We start from the raw sequence: 19,633 nt of genomic DNA on the forward strand, positions 1-19,633 counted from the left end.
AATGAAGGCCCTAAGATAAGGAATATGGTCATCTGAAGACGAAATTTTTCTTCCAAAGTGCCAACAGCAACTCTTCCCTGAGTCTCCAGCCTGTCATGCAGAGTTCATACTTGCCAGCCCTTAACATCATGGGCCTATGCCTTAAAATCAATTATCTCTCAATCTCTCTCAATCTCACTCCCTCTGTCTCTCTCTCTCTCAGATTTTGGTCCCATTTAGGACTTTGTTCTTAAGATTTCAAGTACATGAATTCTACCACCAATTTGAATGAGCTTGGAAGCAGATTCTTTCAAAACTAAGCCTCTAGATGAGAATTCAGCCCAGTCAAAACCCTAATTAAAAAACCTTATGCAGTCCTCAGGAGAGGACCCAACAAAGCAATGCTCACATTCCTGACCTACAGCAACTTGATAAACATATGTGCTGTTTATGATAATGTATAATAGAGCAAATAGAAAACAAATATAAGTCAACCTATTCTGCAGAATTTATACTAGAAAATAATGGAGAAATGGAACATAAGCATTACAAATCTTGACAGTATATTAAAAAGAAACACAACCAAATAATGCAAAAAACAGGAAATGAAGTCCTCTCATTACTCTCTGTAAGTTAATTTTGAAATGCAGGAGAAATAATGGCTAAGTAAAAGTATGGTACTTTTCTAATTTTTTTTCCAGGGCACAATTGAGAGATACTCTAGATTTTTCCGAATGTTAGAATCAAGAGATACAGTGTTCAATATAACATATAAAATAATAAACTTAATCACAGGAACAACAATATAGACTCTAAACCTCCCAAATGATCAACATGAGAGTACATATACACATAAGCACATACAAAGAAAGAGAAGACATGTAGTGAATTTCAAAAACAAAAGAAATATTAAAAACAAAAGTATAAGGTCAGAGAACAAAGATCAAACAAATACGTTGTTCCAAAAAAAGCAAATGAGATGAACTTACCTTTAAAAAGGTAAATTGTATAAATTGAGTCAAAACACAAAGTCCAATCAAATACTATATGCAGAGGTTCATCTAAATATGAAATATTATAGGGAACTGTTCCATGTGTCATGGGAATGCAGCCCAGCTCCCACTGGGAAAAGCCAATGGGAAGTGAGATCTGGCACACAGGAGCCATGCCCACAGACAGGTTCTCCTGGGAGGAATCAGGCCTGCATTGTACCTAGGCTGATTTGAGACTTGCTTTAGCTACAATTCCCTCACCCTGAATTGAGACAGAAAATGCTTACTGTAACTTCCTAAAATCTGAGCTAAACCTCCCAAGTATGGAGTATAACCAGTTCAACCACTTTTCCTCTTGATCTGTAATATCCTTCTCTTTGAAGTAATTAGCAACACTCTTTCCTTTGTTATCTATAAAAGGTAATCACCTACAGGGAACCTGTGCATCATAAATGAGGACCATCCTCAATGTAATATTCCCAGAAAAGCAATAAAAGCCTGTCCAGGCAGGGGCTGAGGCACTCTCTATCACTTAGAGAGTGGCCATGCTGTCCCTTTTTCTCCACAGGACTTCTGTAGTCTATGTGAATTTGTCCATTGTGGCCACAACACATGGACCCTGCTGGCCAGGATCTGCATCACAATATAAAAGAATGAACAAAGATATAACACATTAATAAAAAAGAAAACTGGGAGAAAGATAATGATTTAAGAAAAAATAAAGATATACTGTATTTTGCCATGTGTGATGCGCACCCACATTTTTGTGTGCATATTATACACAAGATTATGTCTATGGTATGTAATCATTATGCCCATGCATAATGCACATCCTTATTTTTTTCACAAAAATTTGAGCAAAACAGTGTGCATTATACACAGCAAAATATGGTAATCTGAAAAAATAAAGAGATGAACAAGTTAGAATGAATGTGCTGAATCTTGTTATATTAAGCCCACAGTCTCCACCTTCATCTAGAATTCTGCTAACTCAAGTCCTCTTGCATTGTATATTTTTAATTTCCTTCACCATTACTTCCAAATATTTTGCCTAATATTTTTAAGTGCAGAATCTTCTTTTTCTTCACTGTCACAGTTCCTCATTCTTTTCCATTAATTTGTTAAAATTAACTGATCTCTTAAAACATCATATACCAACTTTCCTTGTGTTGCTTTCTAGAATCACTAAATATTATTGCTGAATTTAATCTTTTTCAAACACTCCACTTGCGGAAGCATTTTACAACTTGACCAACTTTCGCTTCTTAAAACTTTGTTTTCAATTCATGAGATATTGCATTTGTACCTCTCTTTTCTTCCCTGAACAGTCAGTTTATCTTTTACTGAACTTTACTCTTCCTCTCACTAACAATATCAACAATATCTTGTTCTCAGAATTCTCACTGTTTAAGCTCTTCCCTTAGCTATAACACTAAATATCTACATCTTAAAGAGAAAACTCCCTTCCAAAGGTCAGATTCATGCTTTCAAAAGTCTGCTAAAAAAATCTCTAAATAGAAATCCCACCAATAACTAAAACATAAATTATCTAAAAGATCAAAACCTAATCCTCACAGTAAGTTGTTACTGATGATAATAACCCTATTTCTGATAATAATGCCACTGTTCTCTGGTTTGTCCAGGCTAAAAACCTAGTAGTCACTTTCAAATTACTGTGAAGTCCTATGGTTATAATTCACATACCTTTCATTCCTGAATACCTAATAGTTAAGGTTCATGTCATTACTCTTAAGAGTATGAAAATACCTCCTAATAGATCTTTCCACTATTTTTTTTTCATTTTTCAACTGTCTATATTGATTATCTACTTTATTTTCATAGACTGCAGCTCAATTAACTTAAGTTCCCAATCAAAAACCTAGATAAATTTCTTTGGCCTATCAGTAAAATCCAATTTTTTTCTTTCAAGCAATCAAGGCCTTTCTTTAATATATATGCAACATAAAATTAGTCTTATATCAGCCTACATACCTAGATATTATCTATGAAACAAACAATAAATGTCAATATTACTCAAACATACTCCTACCTTCATGCATTTTGCTCAGTGTTCACTTTGGGCAAATCCTCCTACAATCTCTACCTATTGAAACCCATTTCAACACTTCAAGGTCTCTCCATATAATGTAATCAGTCCTTCCTTTGAATCTTTACAATATTTTGCTTATGATTCTCTCATGGCACATATAATACATTGTTTTTTTTCTGTTTATATTATACATTCAACAATATTCAATGAGCATCTATTATGAGCCAGGCAATACGGTAAATATTAGGTGTCAGGTAAACAACGGTCAATGGTTATACAAGATTCTCCACCCAACAATGATAAAAAATTTTTTAAAAAGAATGTCAATATTTTTTAAAAATGGATGCTACAGCTATCTAGAACTGAGCATTGCAAACTTAATGCCCAAGGATACAAAACAGTGCCAAAATCCATTCTCCCCTGTAGAACAGAGTTGTAACTGAGAAAGTGATTGCTCGGCTTGGATCCACAGTTTCCCAAATCCCCTGAATCTTGGGGTGTCCATATGACTCACTTTTCCCAATGGAATGTGAATACAGATGATGTTTGTCACTTCTACATCATAAAGCTGTATCAATTAGACAGCTTAGCCTAGCTTAATTAATACACTAGGCACATGACAATATATATCTTATAAGACATTTTTTGATATACAGATGGCAAATAAGAACTGGTTTTTTCCCCACAACAAACTGATCAACATGTAATTTCTAAAATTTCATCAATATAGTGTCAATTATGACCTCTACTTAAAGAAAACACAATGTTGCCCTGCCTAGTAGTTCAGTTGGTAAGTTGTCCTGCTACTCCAAGGCTGCAGGTTCAACCCCTGGTCAGGGCATATACAAGAATCAACCAGTGAATGCATAAATAAGTGGAACAGCAAGTCGATGTTTCTCTCTCTCTCTTTCTCTTTCTTTCTCTCTCTTTCTCTGTCTCTAGCAAATTCATGTTTCTCTTTCTTTCTCTCTCTCTAAATTCAATAAATAAAAAATTTTAAAAAAGAAAACACAAAGTTGCAAAGGGTATAAATTTCAAATTTGTATGTCAAATAGGAATCTATATTTCATTTTAAAAAGAGTTTATATGAAAGTAGAGAATGGATAAAATAATTGTATCTTTTATCTAAGTTAACTTCCACTTTTAGTCTTCTAATAAAACAACTTTATAACAATAACCAACCTAAGATCAAAGTTCTTGTGACCCTTTAATGAACTAGGAAGGAAAACAGAGTCAAAAGTCAGAAGAGAATAGTTGCCAAAAAGAACCTCCATGTAACCCAGAAAAAATTATAGGTCACTTAGCCCATATGAACAATTGGGTACAAAATTAATTTAAATATATTATGCATGACATAGGCCATTCTCATAACAAATTTCTTGCACCTTTATTTTGAAGATGTTTAATACCTTGAAAATAGTTCCTACAAGTACTGACCAGATGGATTTTCACAGTGATAATATACTGTCTATATAAATTATATGTAATGATGTACTTATATAGTTAGTATATTATATATATTTATTATACAGTACATGCAATAGTATGATTTACTGATTATACATAAAAGAGATCATGCTAACTCAAAAACACAAGTTTTCAAAAGATCAAAGAGAATCGTCCTATTTACTGTTGATCTTTTCTACAAATAAAACCATACTTAAATTTACAAGTTTCAGAAGTGAATGATAACTATTAAAAATAAAAGGCAAAATTCCATAAAACAATGAATAAGTGCTAAATACTGCTATAAAACTCTAACACCATCTTAAGAGTTTTAATGTATAAATAACACAGCCTATTAATTCAGAAAACAATAAGTTACAAGCAAACTACAATAACAAAGAATAATCCAACTATAGCAGTTTCAAAATAGTAATGGTTTTGGTATAATGATATTCTTACTGATATTCTCATTGAACATTATTGCAGAAATAATTTAAAATAATCATAAAAATTTGAAACAAATACAGTATTTTAAGTATTTGCTATAATACCAACCTGTTCCAATTCTTGTATTTTAGCATCCTTGACTTGCAGAATTTCTAAAACTTTTCTGTCTTTAGCTTCAGATTTCTGTTTCTCTCTAGAAACAAATTATATATATATATTTTTATACACATTGAGAGTTTATTAGTCATAATTGGTAGTTAATCCTTTAAATTTTCACATCCTGATAATGAGTGTCACTTTATAATATAGAAAATTAAGTTATCTGGGGTTGACAGCCCTTTCTGAATTAATCAGAAACCATATGGCCAGTGATGGCAACAACTCAGAACTGCTCACAACTAAAACAACTTCATATTAAAAAACAGTTTAGTTTCCAAATTTAGATGCATAATAAAAATACTTAAAACATATTTAATCTTCATTAAAATAACCATTGTATCATCAATTTAAAATAATATATAAACATGTCATTAACAGATACATTATATAGGAAATTATATTAAGAATAAAATATTTATCACTGTTTAAGTAAAGCCTTGAAAAGGGGGGAGCTTCAGAGTTACTAACAACCAACATTGAATAAATGAGGGAGAAATATATTGGACACTTATTTACATTTTTAATTTTAAAAATAGGTAAAATAAATAGAAATATGTACCTAAATCACTCATGATTCACAGAGTGTAGAGGTAAGGAAAAAGAAAAGAACCCTCCCTTGAGAAAAACTGAAATAAACTAAAGACCTTACAAGGCAGAGAGGGATATTAGAATGCAATCAGAAAAACATAGCATCGGTTATAAGAGTATGATAAATTCAGATAGTACATTTAAAAGAATTAGACTTCTAATACGTTAGCATAGTAAGTTCATACTCTGAGGCTCTTCTGTGTTCTCTAAGTTTATAATATTAATAGAAGAACATAGAAGAAAAAAATTAAGGCAACATGGCCACATCTCTGAGGATCACCAACTAAACAGAAATATATTGCTGTGGATAGGGCTGATGCAGACTAAGGTGGAAAGAGCTTAGCTCCTAGTGGATAATAGGAAATAAGCTTCCTGCTCAATTTGGAAAAGCACAGTGAGGCTCATTGTTTGAAACCAGAGATTAGATGGGGCTCCCAAATTCTTAGAGACTGAAAAAGCTTCTACCCATCCTTGCCTGGAACTCAGTCTTTTTTATATGAAAGTCTAGAATGGCAAAAGTTTATAGATATAGCATCCTAATCAGAGGCTGAGCCAAAATGCCCTGTGGCTCAGGTACTAAATATAGCAAATCCTCTGTGTCACTGTTGGCTAAGAGCCACAAACTACCAATACAAATCCTATTTCAGAGTGGGGGAATGGGATTAGGGTAACAATTTAATGGCAATCATAAATTTTCTAGATAGAAAAAGACACTAGACAGGGAGGGGTGGTGCTGAAAATAATAAAAGCAATCATCCCACTCAAGATGCACCCACAAACAAAAAAATCCAAAATACATTAAAACACATACTCTGTATGTCCCCCAACACAAGACATACACATACTAACTCAATAATCTTAAAAAGTAACACAGAAAATGAAAATAACACACTGGAAAAAAATTGAAATAAGGATCTTTAAAGATATAGAAGAATGATTAAAATGAAACTGAAAAATAATAAAGTGGATCTTAAAAAACTATTAAAAATCTTGAAAATAAAAATATAATCACTAAATTAAAAAACAATTAAACAGGCTAAGCTCAAAACTAGATACAAAAAGGAAATCAGTGAAATGGATAAAATTAATGAGGGACTCATCCAAAACACTGCATAGAAAATGATGAGGTTAAAAATATAAAATGAATTTTAAGACATGTAGCTTGCACTAGGAAACTCCACTATATTCCTAAAGAGTTCCAGAAGTAGAAAATGGTAAGATAAAATATAATGCATAATTTTTAGAAGGTAACCATTGAGAATGGTTTAGAATTAAACAGTTCTCAGATTGAAAGATATCTACCAAAACAAATATGGGAAAAAAAGAAAAAACACATCTATACATTAATTTATCATTCACTCAACAAGCACTTCTTACATGATAGGCACTGTCCTAGAGACTAGGAACAAGGCACTGCACTGAACAAAATAAAGCAAGAGGCTGTCTTTATGGAATAAACATTCTAGTTCACGTATCTTGAAAACACACAATGAATAACTGAATATACAGTATGTCAACTGGCTATGAATATAATAAAAAAAAAACTAGGGTAAAGAAGAAAAAGATATCTAGTGTTAGGGAACTGGTGAGTAAAAGGAAAGTTGCTATGTTTATAGGATAATTAACAAAGGTTTGAACAGAAACTTGAAGGAAGGAAGTGAAAGTCATAGAGCTCTCAAAGTTTCCCAGGCCATGCAACTAGTAACAAGTAGACAAAAACATAATTAACATATTTAGAGAATAGCAAAAAAGTAAATTTATCTCCCCTTATGTGGACAAGGAAAAAATGGTAGCTGAGGACAGAGAGATCATTGGGAATAAAGTAACATGCTGTCTTCCAAGCCTTTTGAACATTGAATCTGACTCTCAGTAAAATAGAAGACAGAGAATAGAGAGGTTTGAGCAGAGAAAGAACATAATACAAATTATTATTTTATGAATACCATACTGGCATTTGGGTTGAGAACAGCCTCGAAAGGTCAAGGGTAGAAGAAGAGAAACCAGATTGGAGGCAACTAAAATACCTTAGGTGAGAAATAAAGATGAATTGCACAAGATATACCTATAAGTATAGTAGTATTTAGAAGTGATAAAATTCTTCATATTTTGAAGGTAGAATTAACAGGTTTTCATGATACATTAGATATGAAATGTAAAAGGAAGAAGGAAATCAAGAATATTTCCCAGGCTTTTATTTGAGCAACTGGAATAATGGAGTGGACATTATCTGAGATATAGAGGATAAGAATGAGAGACAATTACGATTTGGGATTTGGACATGTTACATTTGAGATGCCTAATCAACATCCAAGATGTAGCTGGGTAAACAAGTTTAGAATCAGTTAAGAAGTCAAGACTAAAGATAAAACTTTAAGAGTCATCCAAATACATTTAAGACCATAAGTAAATGGCATCATCCAGGTAGTGATTTTGGATAGAGAAGCCTGAGAATTGAATCCTGTGGCACTCCAACATTAAGAGGTTAGTAAGATGAGAAAAAAACAGTAAGTCATACTAAGAAGGATAAGCAATCATGTAAAAGAAAAATTGAGAGAAACTAAGTGTATAAGTGTTTCTAGAAGAAAGGAATCAGTTGTGCCAAATGCTACAAACATGTTAAAGAAGATGAAGACTGAGAAGTGAATGCCAGAATTAGAAAAATTGAGGTCACTGGTGGCTTTAATAAGCTGTTTCAGAAGAATGGTAGGTATGAAGAATGGTAGCCTAATAGGAGTGAGTTCAAGAAAGAAAAGAAAAAACTGGAGGTAGTACAAACTACTCTTCGGACAAATTTTGCAGTAAAAAGAAACACAGAAACAGAACAGTAGGTCGAGGGAAATGTGAGGTCAAAAGATTTAAGATGGAAGACAAATAGCATATGTATATGTTGACAGAAATAATTCAGGACAATAAGAGACACTGACGACACATGAGAGAGAAGGGAGAATTTTAGGGTCCTTGAAGCTACAGTATACACATAGAAAGTTTGTCCTTGAGTGACAGTATGAACAGTTCTACTAAAGAAATAAAAAGGAAAATGTGAGTATAGATTCAGACATATTGGTAGATACGGTTATGAGAGGGATATAATCTCTCAGAATTCTAAAAGCTCCTATTTTCTCAACAGTCATTGATTGTTCACCTAAGCTACTCCATGGTATTGCTGACTAGGTATTCATTTGGTTTGTCTGAGCAGCCTGCAGTGACCTTAAGTTGACACTAGCCTCTCAATGCAAGTCTATGCCCTACTCAGCAGCCCACAGAGTCATAGCAAATTTAAGTTCCTGATACAACTTCCCCAACAGCCCTTGTGAGCAATAGTCTCCTCTACTTCCCAACACCTTTCTCTGTTGCATCCCTTAGTGAAAAACTTCTGTGGGGTTTACCAAAACCCAGTGCTTATAGTATGAATTGACCACTACTGCGTTAGCCCAAAAATCCCAGAGCACCCCACCTACTAACAGTAATAAAGGCATATGCCACAGGTCCTGTCTCTCTCTGTCTGCACTCCGCTTTAACCTTCCCATGCTGCCCCTTGAGGTACTTCCTTCAGGAACTGTGAGTAATAAACTTCTCTATTTCAATTTTTCTTGTGATCTGCTCTTGAACAATGGCTCATCATCCGGGACCCTGTGCTCCTCCTAATAAATGTCAATTTGACAAGTTCGTAACAGCTATCTATCAGCTAAGAGTGAGAATGAAAAACAAAATGTTAGAAGGTAACAAGGAAGTAAGCATAAAATAGTCTTCTAGGATAGTGGGACAGTAAATGAGCCAGAAAAAAAATAGGATCATTACCAGGCAAGTTAAGAATCACTGAGCTTAGTGGTCAAAAATTTACATAAGACCAGCCATGTTCAGTCCTCTGGATGTAGGCACAAATAGGTAGAAAGTTGGAATAAACCACATTGGACATTTTTCTAACATGTTATGACTACTATTTTTACTTTATCCTGCTTTATTATTTTATTTTCTATTTACCAAGCATTAACAGTACATTTAATGCCTAATCACAGGCCATTGTCTTCAACTGGGTTTTCTTTTTATTTGTGTTTCTTTTGTTAGTAGTAAAATTAAATATACTTTCAAATATTGAAATACCTTTTTTCTAATTCACCATTGCCTGTCAATGTCTGACATTTCATTTAGTTTTGTATTGACTTATAAAACTACTTTACATATTAAATATATTCTCTGCTTATTTTTTGTCACTTACATATAATCTCAAATGATAACTTGAATTTTTAATTTATCATTATAAAATCACAAGTATTACAAAAAAATACTATATATGCCTGTGGAGAAAAGTGCCTTCAAATCCAAAGAACAAGGCATAATGGGGTTTGAAGACCCAGTTTGAGACAGCCAAAACATTAATTCCAAAAGAAACTTCCTTCTTAAGTTCCTTTCTGGATATACTATGAATCTATTTTTAACCTGCCAGGAATCAGTTTAATTTACAGGGATAAAGTCTAATTCACTTTCCTATAATAAACCTAAAATCCCCACTAATGTCTAAATAAATTCTTATGGTCCTTTTTAAATGAGATTGTAGGCCACAATATCCAAACAAAAGCATTATTACAGCTTCCAAATGAGCTTGCTACCAGGCTGATTATCTCTTATGATACATGTATATAACTCATGCACAATCTAACCCAGTGGTTCTCATAGTGTGAGTAACCAAAGAAGTAGCATCAGCATCACCTAGAAATTTGTTATTAAGGCACCATCTTCCACGTACCCTGAGGGTAAACATTCGGAGTATAGGGCCCAGAAATATGTGTTTAACAATAACAAGGTGTTATGGACTGAATGTCTTTTCATATCCATATGCTGAAGCCCTAATTCCTAATGTGATGGTATTTGAAGGTAGGGCCTTTGGGAGTTTATGAGGGTAGACACCTCATGAAAGAAATTAGTGCCCTTACAACAAGAGACATTCGATTCTCATTCTCTCTCTCTCTTTCCTCTCTCTCTCAAGGGAAGATATGGTAAGATGGCAGCTTGAGGCAACAGAACTCTCACAAGAAATAAAATTGGTAGGTATCTTGGTATTAGACTTCCTAGCCTCCAGAACAATGAATGTTTATTATTTTATGCCACCCAATTTATGGTATTCTGTTATAGAAGCCCAAACTGAGTAAGACACAAGGCCTAAAGTGATTTTAATGTACACTAAAATCTGAAAGTCACTGAAATAACAGTAACTAATGCTTCTCAATAGACTACATGAGTGACACTAAATGCGTGAGACATAAATGAAATGTGAAACTTCAAATAGAATATAAACTTCAAAAACGTAACTCAGTGATGTGTATTTTATAACCAAACCCTCCAAAATTGAATGTTATTTATAGTATTAACTATTTTTTAATTTTTATTTTTTAATGTTATTAATTATGCTATTATAGTTATCCCATTTTTTTTTTTTGCCCCTCTATTCCCCTCTTCCCTGCACCCTCCCTCCCACCAGCATTCCCCCCTCTTAGTTCATGTCCATGGGTCATACATATAAGTTCTTTGGCTTCTACATTTCCTATACTGTTCTCACCCTCCCCCTGTCTATTTTGTACCTACCATTTTTGCTTCTTATTCCTTGTACATTTTCCACCACTCTCCCCTTACCCACTCCCCATTGATAACCCTCCATGTGATCTCCATTGTTCCTGTTCTAGTTGTTTGCTCAGTTTGTTTTTGTTTTGGGGTTTGTTTTTTTTTGGTTCAGCTGTTGGTAGTTTTGAGTTTGTTGTCATTTTACTGTTCATATTTTTGATCATCTTCTTTTTCTTAGATAAGTCCCTTTAACATGTCAAATAATAAGGGCTTGGTGATGATGAATTCCTTTAATTTTACCTTTTCTAGGAAGCACTTTATCTTCCCTTCCATTCTAAATGACAGCTTTGCTGGATAGAGCCATCTTGGATGTAGGTCCTTGTCTTTCATGACTTCAAATACTTCTTTTCACCCCCTTGCCTGCAAGGTTTCTTTTGAGTAATCAGCTGATAGTCTTACAGGAACTCTTTTGTAGGTAACTGTCTTCTTTCCTCTTGCTGCTTTTAAGATTCTCTATTTTTCTTTCATCTTGAGGTAATGTAATTATGATATGCCTGGGTGTGTTCCTCCTTGAGTCCAACTTCTCTGGGACTCTTTGAGCTTCCTGGACTTTCTGGAAGTCTATTTCCTTTGCCAGATTGGGGAAGTTCTCCTTCATTATTGGTTCAAATAAGTTTTCAAATTCTTACTCTTCCTCTTCTCCTGCTGGCACCCCTATGATTCAGATGTTGTAACGCTTAAAGCAGTCCCAGAGGTTCCTAAGCCTCTCCCCACCTTTTCGAATTCTGGTTTCTTCATTTTGCTCTGGTTAAATGTTTATTGCTTCCTTCTGCTCCAAATTGTTGATTTGAGTCCTGGTTTCCTTCCCTTCATTGTTGGTTCCCTGTATATTTTCCTAATTTCACTTTGCAGAGCCTTCAGTTTTTCCTCTATTTTGTGTCTGTACTCAACCATTGCTGTGAGCACCCTGATTACCAGTGTTTTGAACTCTGCATCTGAGATGTTGGCTATCTCTTTATTGCTTAGTTCTATTTTTGGAGCTTTGATCTGTTTTTTCATTTGGGCCATATTTTTTTGTCTTGTGGCACCTGTTTCATTGTAAGGGGCAGAGTCTCAGGTATTCACCAGAGCAGGGCAATCCATGGCCACTGTCTGTGGAGGATGGGTCTGAGAGGGAACAATGCCACTTGCTCAGTCTCAGCTGGCTTTCAGTCACTTGCCCCACTACCCACAAGCAAATTGGGCTCTTCTCCTGCTGATTCCCAGGTAGGTGAGTTTGTGTACATTCTAGAACCCTGTGGGTCTCTCCAATAAAATCTCCTGTGATGCTGTGAGTTTCTCCTGCTGCCGCAATCCCCACAGGGTTTTTCAGTCAGAGGTTTTGAGGCTTGATTTCTCTGTGCTAAAACCCTGAGCTGCAGGATCTGTCTCACTCCCCAGTTGCTTATCTGCATGCAAATGTGGGACCACCCAGTCTGCCAGCTGTGCCTCCCCTGCCCCAGTCCTTTAGCCACTGCCTAGCCTGGACTCCTCTCCACCCTGGGTGCCTGTCTCTGCCCCTCCTATCGGTCTGGATGAATGTTTCTTCTTTAACACTCCTTGGAGGTCGGACTTCCATACATTTCAATTTTATGGCAGTTCTGGTTACTTTTTGTTTTTAAATTTGTTGTTGTCCTTCTTTTGGTTGTGCAAGGAGGCAACGTGTATCTACCTTTGTGTCCATCTTGTACAGAATTCCTAAGTGAGATTAACTATTTTAATTATTTAAGTACAACTCAAAAATCTATATAAGCATTTGTCCAGCAGCTCCTCCTGTTGTGAAAATCCAGTATTTTCACAACAGGAAAATACTCCCAAGAGTTAACAGAGCTACACTATTAATGCAATATTGTTTACTCAGAATAATATGATTAAAAAAGTTGTTTCAAGTTTAAAATATCAACAAACTACTTGATCAATTCAATTATAATATATTCAATGTATTTACAAGACATAAAAAAGGATTCCTATAAAAAGAGATACTGTCAAGAAGTTGATGATGATCAATGACTGAGACAAACTCCTGTTTAGCTAATTAGAACCACTGATGTGCAATAATGACGAGAGCTAAGAATATCTGCAGACTTCTTTAGGATGAAAAATGAAGTGAAGAGAGGCTGTCAAATACATACAAGTTTAAAGCACCAATCACTTTTCTCAAAAGTCCTACCCATTTAAACATTTAACACTGCTGCATTACCCACATGATTTACCGTGTTTTTTACCATTTTTCTAAACTCAAAAATCTGAGAAATTATTTTAAATTATTAAGAATCAAAACTTTACTGTGTTATTCAATATGACAGAATTATATTTTCTGGGTTTGAGCCTATTTTTAATGAGATGACAAAAATGAAATATTTGAGTCTAAAAGAAACATTTAACTATAAATGATGTAATAATAATATTGTTCTGAATTATAAAATAATGAAAATGAAAACCAAACTTATTGATATTGATTATTCTTAACTAACAGATGGACAATAATGCACCAAATAAACCTAGGTAGACTAATGTTTTTTTTCATTTCAGTATAAAATCCATAAAATGTAGATTTCATACTTATTAATGGCTTTCCATTCAAATGCATTCTCAATTTCCTAATAAACATCAAGATTCTAAAACAGTAAGACAAAAAAATGGAAGTTTAGGCAAATTAAAATTATACCATTATCAAATTGTTTATCCTTTTAATTCACAAACTGTTTTATAATTATTTTCCTATCTTGAATATATGTAATAAATTACTAGAATAATACCTATGAATATAGAATAAGAAAATCTGAAAAAGAGAAAAACTTGAAAACTTAGTATTTTTAAAACACATTTACTTCCCAGTAAAAACAGCTATTGAAAAAATTCTGAATAAAAATAAATTACTAAATTAAATGATCCTAATACATATACAACCTTTAGCATTAAATATTGTAAAGACCAAAGTATAGTTCAAATATTTTGCTTTAGTATCAGCACATAATTTTAATACATAATCCGGAACTTCTAACTATTACATTTTATTTTTCAAATATATATACACAAACACATATTTTTTCAAACTTTATGTGAAAGGCAAAACTTGTGCTGGAAGAGTCAGCCTGACACATACATGAAAATGTGTTTTGTTTTGTTTTGTTTCCTGTTCAGTTAGGTAGTTCCAAACCAGAACAAAGAACAGAATTAGGTTACATCTGAATCTGAATTTGTAAATTATAGCACAGAGATTGACTCTTCAAACAAAGTAACCATTTAATAGAACATAGTTTAGATTTAATATATCAGTGAACAATGTACATTTATTTCAGGTATCCTTATTCACTCAGCATCATTTCTGAAAATACAAAGTTGAAACTCAAAACTTCTTTGGTTTTATAGTTAGAAATTAAATGACTTAGTTGCTGATTTTCTTGTTTCTTCTCCTTTAACTACATAGCCAGTTACATCTGCATGCACTCAACATTTATTATCTCAACATACACAAAAAAGTTGGAAAACTGTGTATTACATGTCTTTGATAATTGTGCAAATATTTTTCAACCAGAACCTAGAAGTCTCTTACAGTATTCAAAAATATCAGCACTTCAGAACAGACTGTTTTAACATCTGCACATCACCAGGGTTGCCCCCAAGGATTTTTAAATGATGCCTGCCTGTGCTGAATAAAGTGCTAACTTGCACCTTGCATTTCAAACTGTGTCCTGAGCAGCCATCCAGTTGGTACAACACCAGCTGAATTCCCAGAGGCCACTGTTCACTCAGGCTTGACTGCAATTATCATGTCAATATTTTGTGCTCTGATATGCAGATATGCACACATGCAAGCCCCGTAACACTTCCTTCTCCATGGAATGTCAACTTATGTTCAATGTTTAGGGAATTTTTAACAAAACCAGATATAAACTTTCAACAAATGAAGACAATTACAATCATTTTACCTTAAGAGCAAAAATTGTATTACTGTGTTACCTTCTGCAATGCATATAAAGGCTAATTTTTTAAAGTATCTACACTACTACAATTTGACAATTCTTTGAAGGTATTCATAAAAGCTAAACGACCATTTGTCAAGCTTATTGCACCTGTATAACAAGAGTTCAAATGTATTTTTTCATACTTTATTGTGCATTCTTTCACCTTAAACAGTACAGGGGATCCAATTAAACACCTATTAGATCCTTTGACCATCTTCCCATTCATCCACATCTCTGCCTAGGCATTTATGACTGTTGCAAGAGCTGCCTAGCAGCACTGCTGCCAGATGGAAGAATTCTGGCAGCTACACTTCTGGGGTCTCCAACCAGCCATGCTACTATCATGCTCCAAAATGCAACCCTTTTTCAGGCTGTGTTGGTTTAATACACATGGGGCAGTGTACAGCCATATAGCAGCTGTGCAACCCATGTGTTTAAGAGTTGAATGAAGCAGGAGGGAGGTTTTGCCAGTGATGAGAATATATACTACAACCTTATAATAACAGCCTGCTTATTAAGCATCTAAACTTTAACTGTAAATACAAATATGAAATAATCTCACATCTTCTATGAGATTTAATCATTAAACACCTATGTTTCAAGGGTATAGCATGCATATCCTAAACATGCAATAAATACTAAAAATCAGTTTGTTTTATTCTTTTTCATGGTTCTCATTTTCCCAATTTCCAAAATTAAGTTGTCATGTCCAGGCTAGAGGGAAAGGGAGGAAGAGGGAGAGAGAAAGAGAGAGACCACTAGAAACAGGAAAGTGGGTATGAGAAAAAGGTATTGAGAAGCCTATCAAATAGTAAGTATAAGTGTTAAAAAAGAAAGCAAAACATGTCTGCAAGATTCATGCAAATATAAGGTGTTTAGAAGTAAGAGCAAATAAGAAAGTAAAGTAATTTGTGTAGGTTTCACTTGAAAATGTACATATGAAAAAGTAAAAGGTACTAACGTTTCTAAAGCCTGATTATCTTTAATTTGGTATTTAGATATATTTCTAAATTTAAGTGTTCAAATTCAAGTATAATACACATTGTTTTAAGGATCAGTAAATGGCAAAAATAACACCAAAAAGGCTGAGAGTAGCTCTTGGGAGCCTATTATTTAGAAGATACTAATTGATTTTTTTTCACAAGACTTTACAAAAGCAAACTGAAAAAAATTTGAACTATAACATGAGATAATGATGATGAGTCAATATATGCAGAGCACTAAGAACTGTGTGTGAACCACAGTAAAACTCAATAAATATAAGCTATTATAATTATGGTTGTTCTACGATGTATTAAATCACAAACACACAGAATTGCAAGTATATCCTTATCATAATATTACATGAAAATATTTACCACATAGTTCAAAATATACTTCCTTATAAAATATACCTTTTAAAAAAATCATTTTGAATCATAGTATAGTTTAGTACCATTTAGTGGGCAGATATCTTTAAGGAACACTAAGGAATATCATTAGTCCATTACAAGACAATAATGACACTATGAAACCCAATAACAGCACAGTCTTAATTATTTTCCCTTTTATATCCCCATAATAAAAATCATCTTTTTCTTTTGTTTATTCATATTACCCTGTACAGTAATAATGTATTTCATTTTATCCCTTTTAATATCATGTTTTAGTATTTTATTCATGCACTATTTCTCTTTGTGTTCTAGATTATTTGTAAACATGGTACACAAGCCAATTTATTCAATTTTCTATGAAGCCTCTGCTGTAAATACTTTATCATCAAAAGATGTCAAAGATTCCTTTATTTCACCATTATAAAATCAGGATTTTTTTTGCTAATCAAGAAAAACCATAAAAGACTCTCTACCTTGAAGTAGAAAAATCAGAATACTAACCATGTCAGATTCCACATAAAACTGTAATGAACATTAGAAGAGAATGAATTAATTCAAGTATCCAGAATGTGTACCAAGGATCCCAGAGGTGCTATAGTGAACATTCAGAAGTACTGTGGGACATTTTAAATGTCTGGGGGAGACAGAGCAATACTTGGTATCTGTTGAACACTGCATGGACTACTAGCTAGAGGAAATTCAGGGTTTCAGTGTTAGATTGCACTACATTCCTTTCATGTCATCACAGATTTAACAAGTTGGGTTTTGATCATTGCTGTGATAAAAGTCAAGCTGAAAGCAAATAAGCACTATAGGAAAAAAATTGAGGGTGGCACTGTCCAATGTGACTCCAATTTTGAGACCTTGTCTAGTACCTAACAATCTCACATAGTCTATAGCAAAACTATGGTTATTAATAATAAAATTAAAATATATTTCCTTTTAATTTATATGTATATTTTAATGGCCATTAAATTGTTAAAACAAACACTTAATCAATGGAACACACATGTAAGTAATTCTCTTTGATTTGAAGTAACATGAAAAAATTACTGAAATATTAAGGGCACTACAAATTGAGAACATTTTGGAACCTTTAATTTTTTTAAAAAATCCATTATTTAAATGACTAAAGATTATAATGTATGAATACTTATCATAATACATAGAATAACAGAAATTTTTACTGGAGAGTCTCAAAACCCTGGTACTACCAGTACTTAATTGTTATAATTACAACTCTACTCAGTCTCATTCAACTATAACCTTGTTGCACCCTATACCATCTTCAGCATTTCATCATATATTCCTTTTCAAGTCTAAAACTGAAGAAGTGTCGAAATATAACACAGACAGTGAGAAGTAAGTCACATATGCTCAAGTTTCAATATAGATGCTTTGGCAAAATTTGTAACCACTAAGAATTTCCCGATATAAATATCATTACCTATATCAGCCAAGTAACTTCATTATGAGAGGGCTATTTGAAACTCTTAATATTACAACAAAATTTGTTGAATTTTTATATTTAGTACTTTAATGAAAAAATATAATTGTCATGTAAATAAAATAAAACTCACCAGATTAGAAAAAATACTTTCTTGGCATAATGTCAATTTAATATTAAGTTACTACCTGTTCACAGTGAATGATATAAATTAAATTGTCTCAAAGATCTGGGTCATTTTCTCAGCATATAAAGCTCAATTAACTTCTACTTCCAGCCACAGAGAGGAACTAGGATAGATTTGCCCTATGCCTTAAACGACCTGAAAACTATACAAAATATTTCAGACACTGGACACAGGTAACAAAGGCCTGTGGTCCCTAAAGGAAGAAAACCAATGAGGGAAGATGTATGATTCCTGTAGCTATCTAAAGTCAGTCTTCAAGCCACAATGAAGGAAGACGAAATACAAAGAGAGTGCAGGATCTCATTAAGTTGAGAAGACACAGGCTGAAGTTCAGGAAAGCCACAGTACATAGAATTTGTGAGGCAAACTACTAGAGGATGGAGTGAGAGCCAAGAGCGAGAGCCAGCAGGCTTCAGAGGTTTCCTCTTTGTTTGAGAATTGATCTGTCTATGCTTGAAAGGAAAGTACTTTGGGCAAAGGAGAGAATCACTGCAAAGCAGTAGACTGGGCAATTTCTAGAATTCACGGAGGAATGAAAACAGTTATGTTCCCATCAATCAAAGTGGAAAGACCATGTAATACACAGAGCATTAGGTAGAATCCCAGAAGGGTCATGCCCTAATAATGTGACTAAATTCACTATTGAGAGAAAAAATGGCTACTCTGAATCTATGCTAACAAAGTCCCCAAAACATCAAACCAATCCATAAGTAATTTAACTGCATAAAAAAGTCCAATATTCTTTATAGTACAACAATAATCAAACAGTAAATAGCATAAAATTTACAATGTCCAGAATCCAATAAAAATTACCAGGCATGCAAATAAGTAGAAACATATGATCCATGATGTGGAGAAATATCAGTGATGTAGACAATTGAATTAGGAAATTCAAGGACCTAAAATGGCCTTTATAAATATTAAAAATGTATTTAGGAATTTAAAGGGAAACATGAACATAATGGAGAGTAATGGAAGATTTTTTTTTGAAAAATAAAAGAATTTGTATATGTAAAAATATATTATTTGAAATGAAAAAATACACTAGAAAGGATTAGTAGCAGATTACACAATGCAAAGGAAAATATCATAAAACTTGAACCACGGGAATAATAATTATTCAATACAGAACCTAAGTATTTTCCTACCATTATAGATCCTTTACTTTTATTTATGGGTATCATATTACTTTTCCAAACAATATTGTTTAAACAATATTGTGTTCATGTAGATAATTAACAATTCCCACCAGTGAAAAAAAAGTCTTTTAAAATGAATGTCAAATAAAAAAGACAGTGGTCTTTTCTAGAGAGTACAGATGCATTCACAGTAAATATATATCATAATTTAAAAAAAATAAATCACTACTTTCACTTCAATAGGAAAAATATGCTCCATAACA

General features: G+C 33.4%; 1 protein-coding gene across 1 annotated transcript in view; it reads right to left on the bottom strand.

Moving 5' to 3' along the window:
* Nucleotides 1-19,633, bottom strand: part of CNTLN (centlein) — a 307,559-nt gene that overhangs the window by 240,223 nt on the left and 47,703 nt on the right. The window contains 1 exon segment of the mRNA XM_036021559.1: nucleotides 5,023-5,107. Coding sequence (XP_035877452.1) covers nucleotides 5,023-5,107 — 85 coding nt within the window.

This window comes from Phyllostomus discolor, chromosome 3 (assembly GCF_004126475.2).
Source record: "Phyllostomus discolor isolate MPI-MPIP mPhyDis1 chromosome 3, mPhyDis1.pri.v3, whole genome shotgun sequence".
Taxonomy (NCBI): domain Eukaryota; kingdom Metazoa; phylum Chordata; class Mammalia; order Chiroptera; family Phyllostomidae; genus Phyllostomus; species Phyllostomus discolor.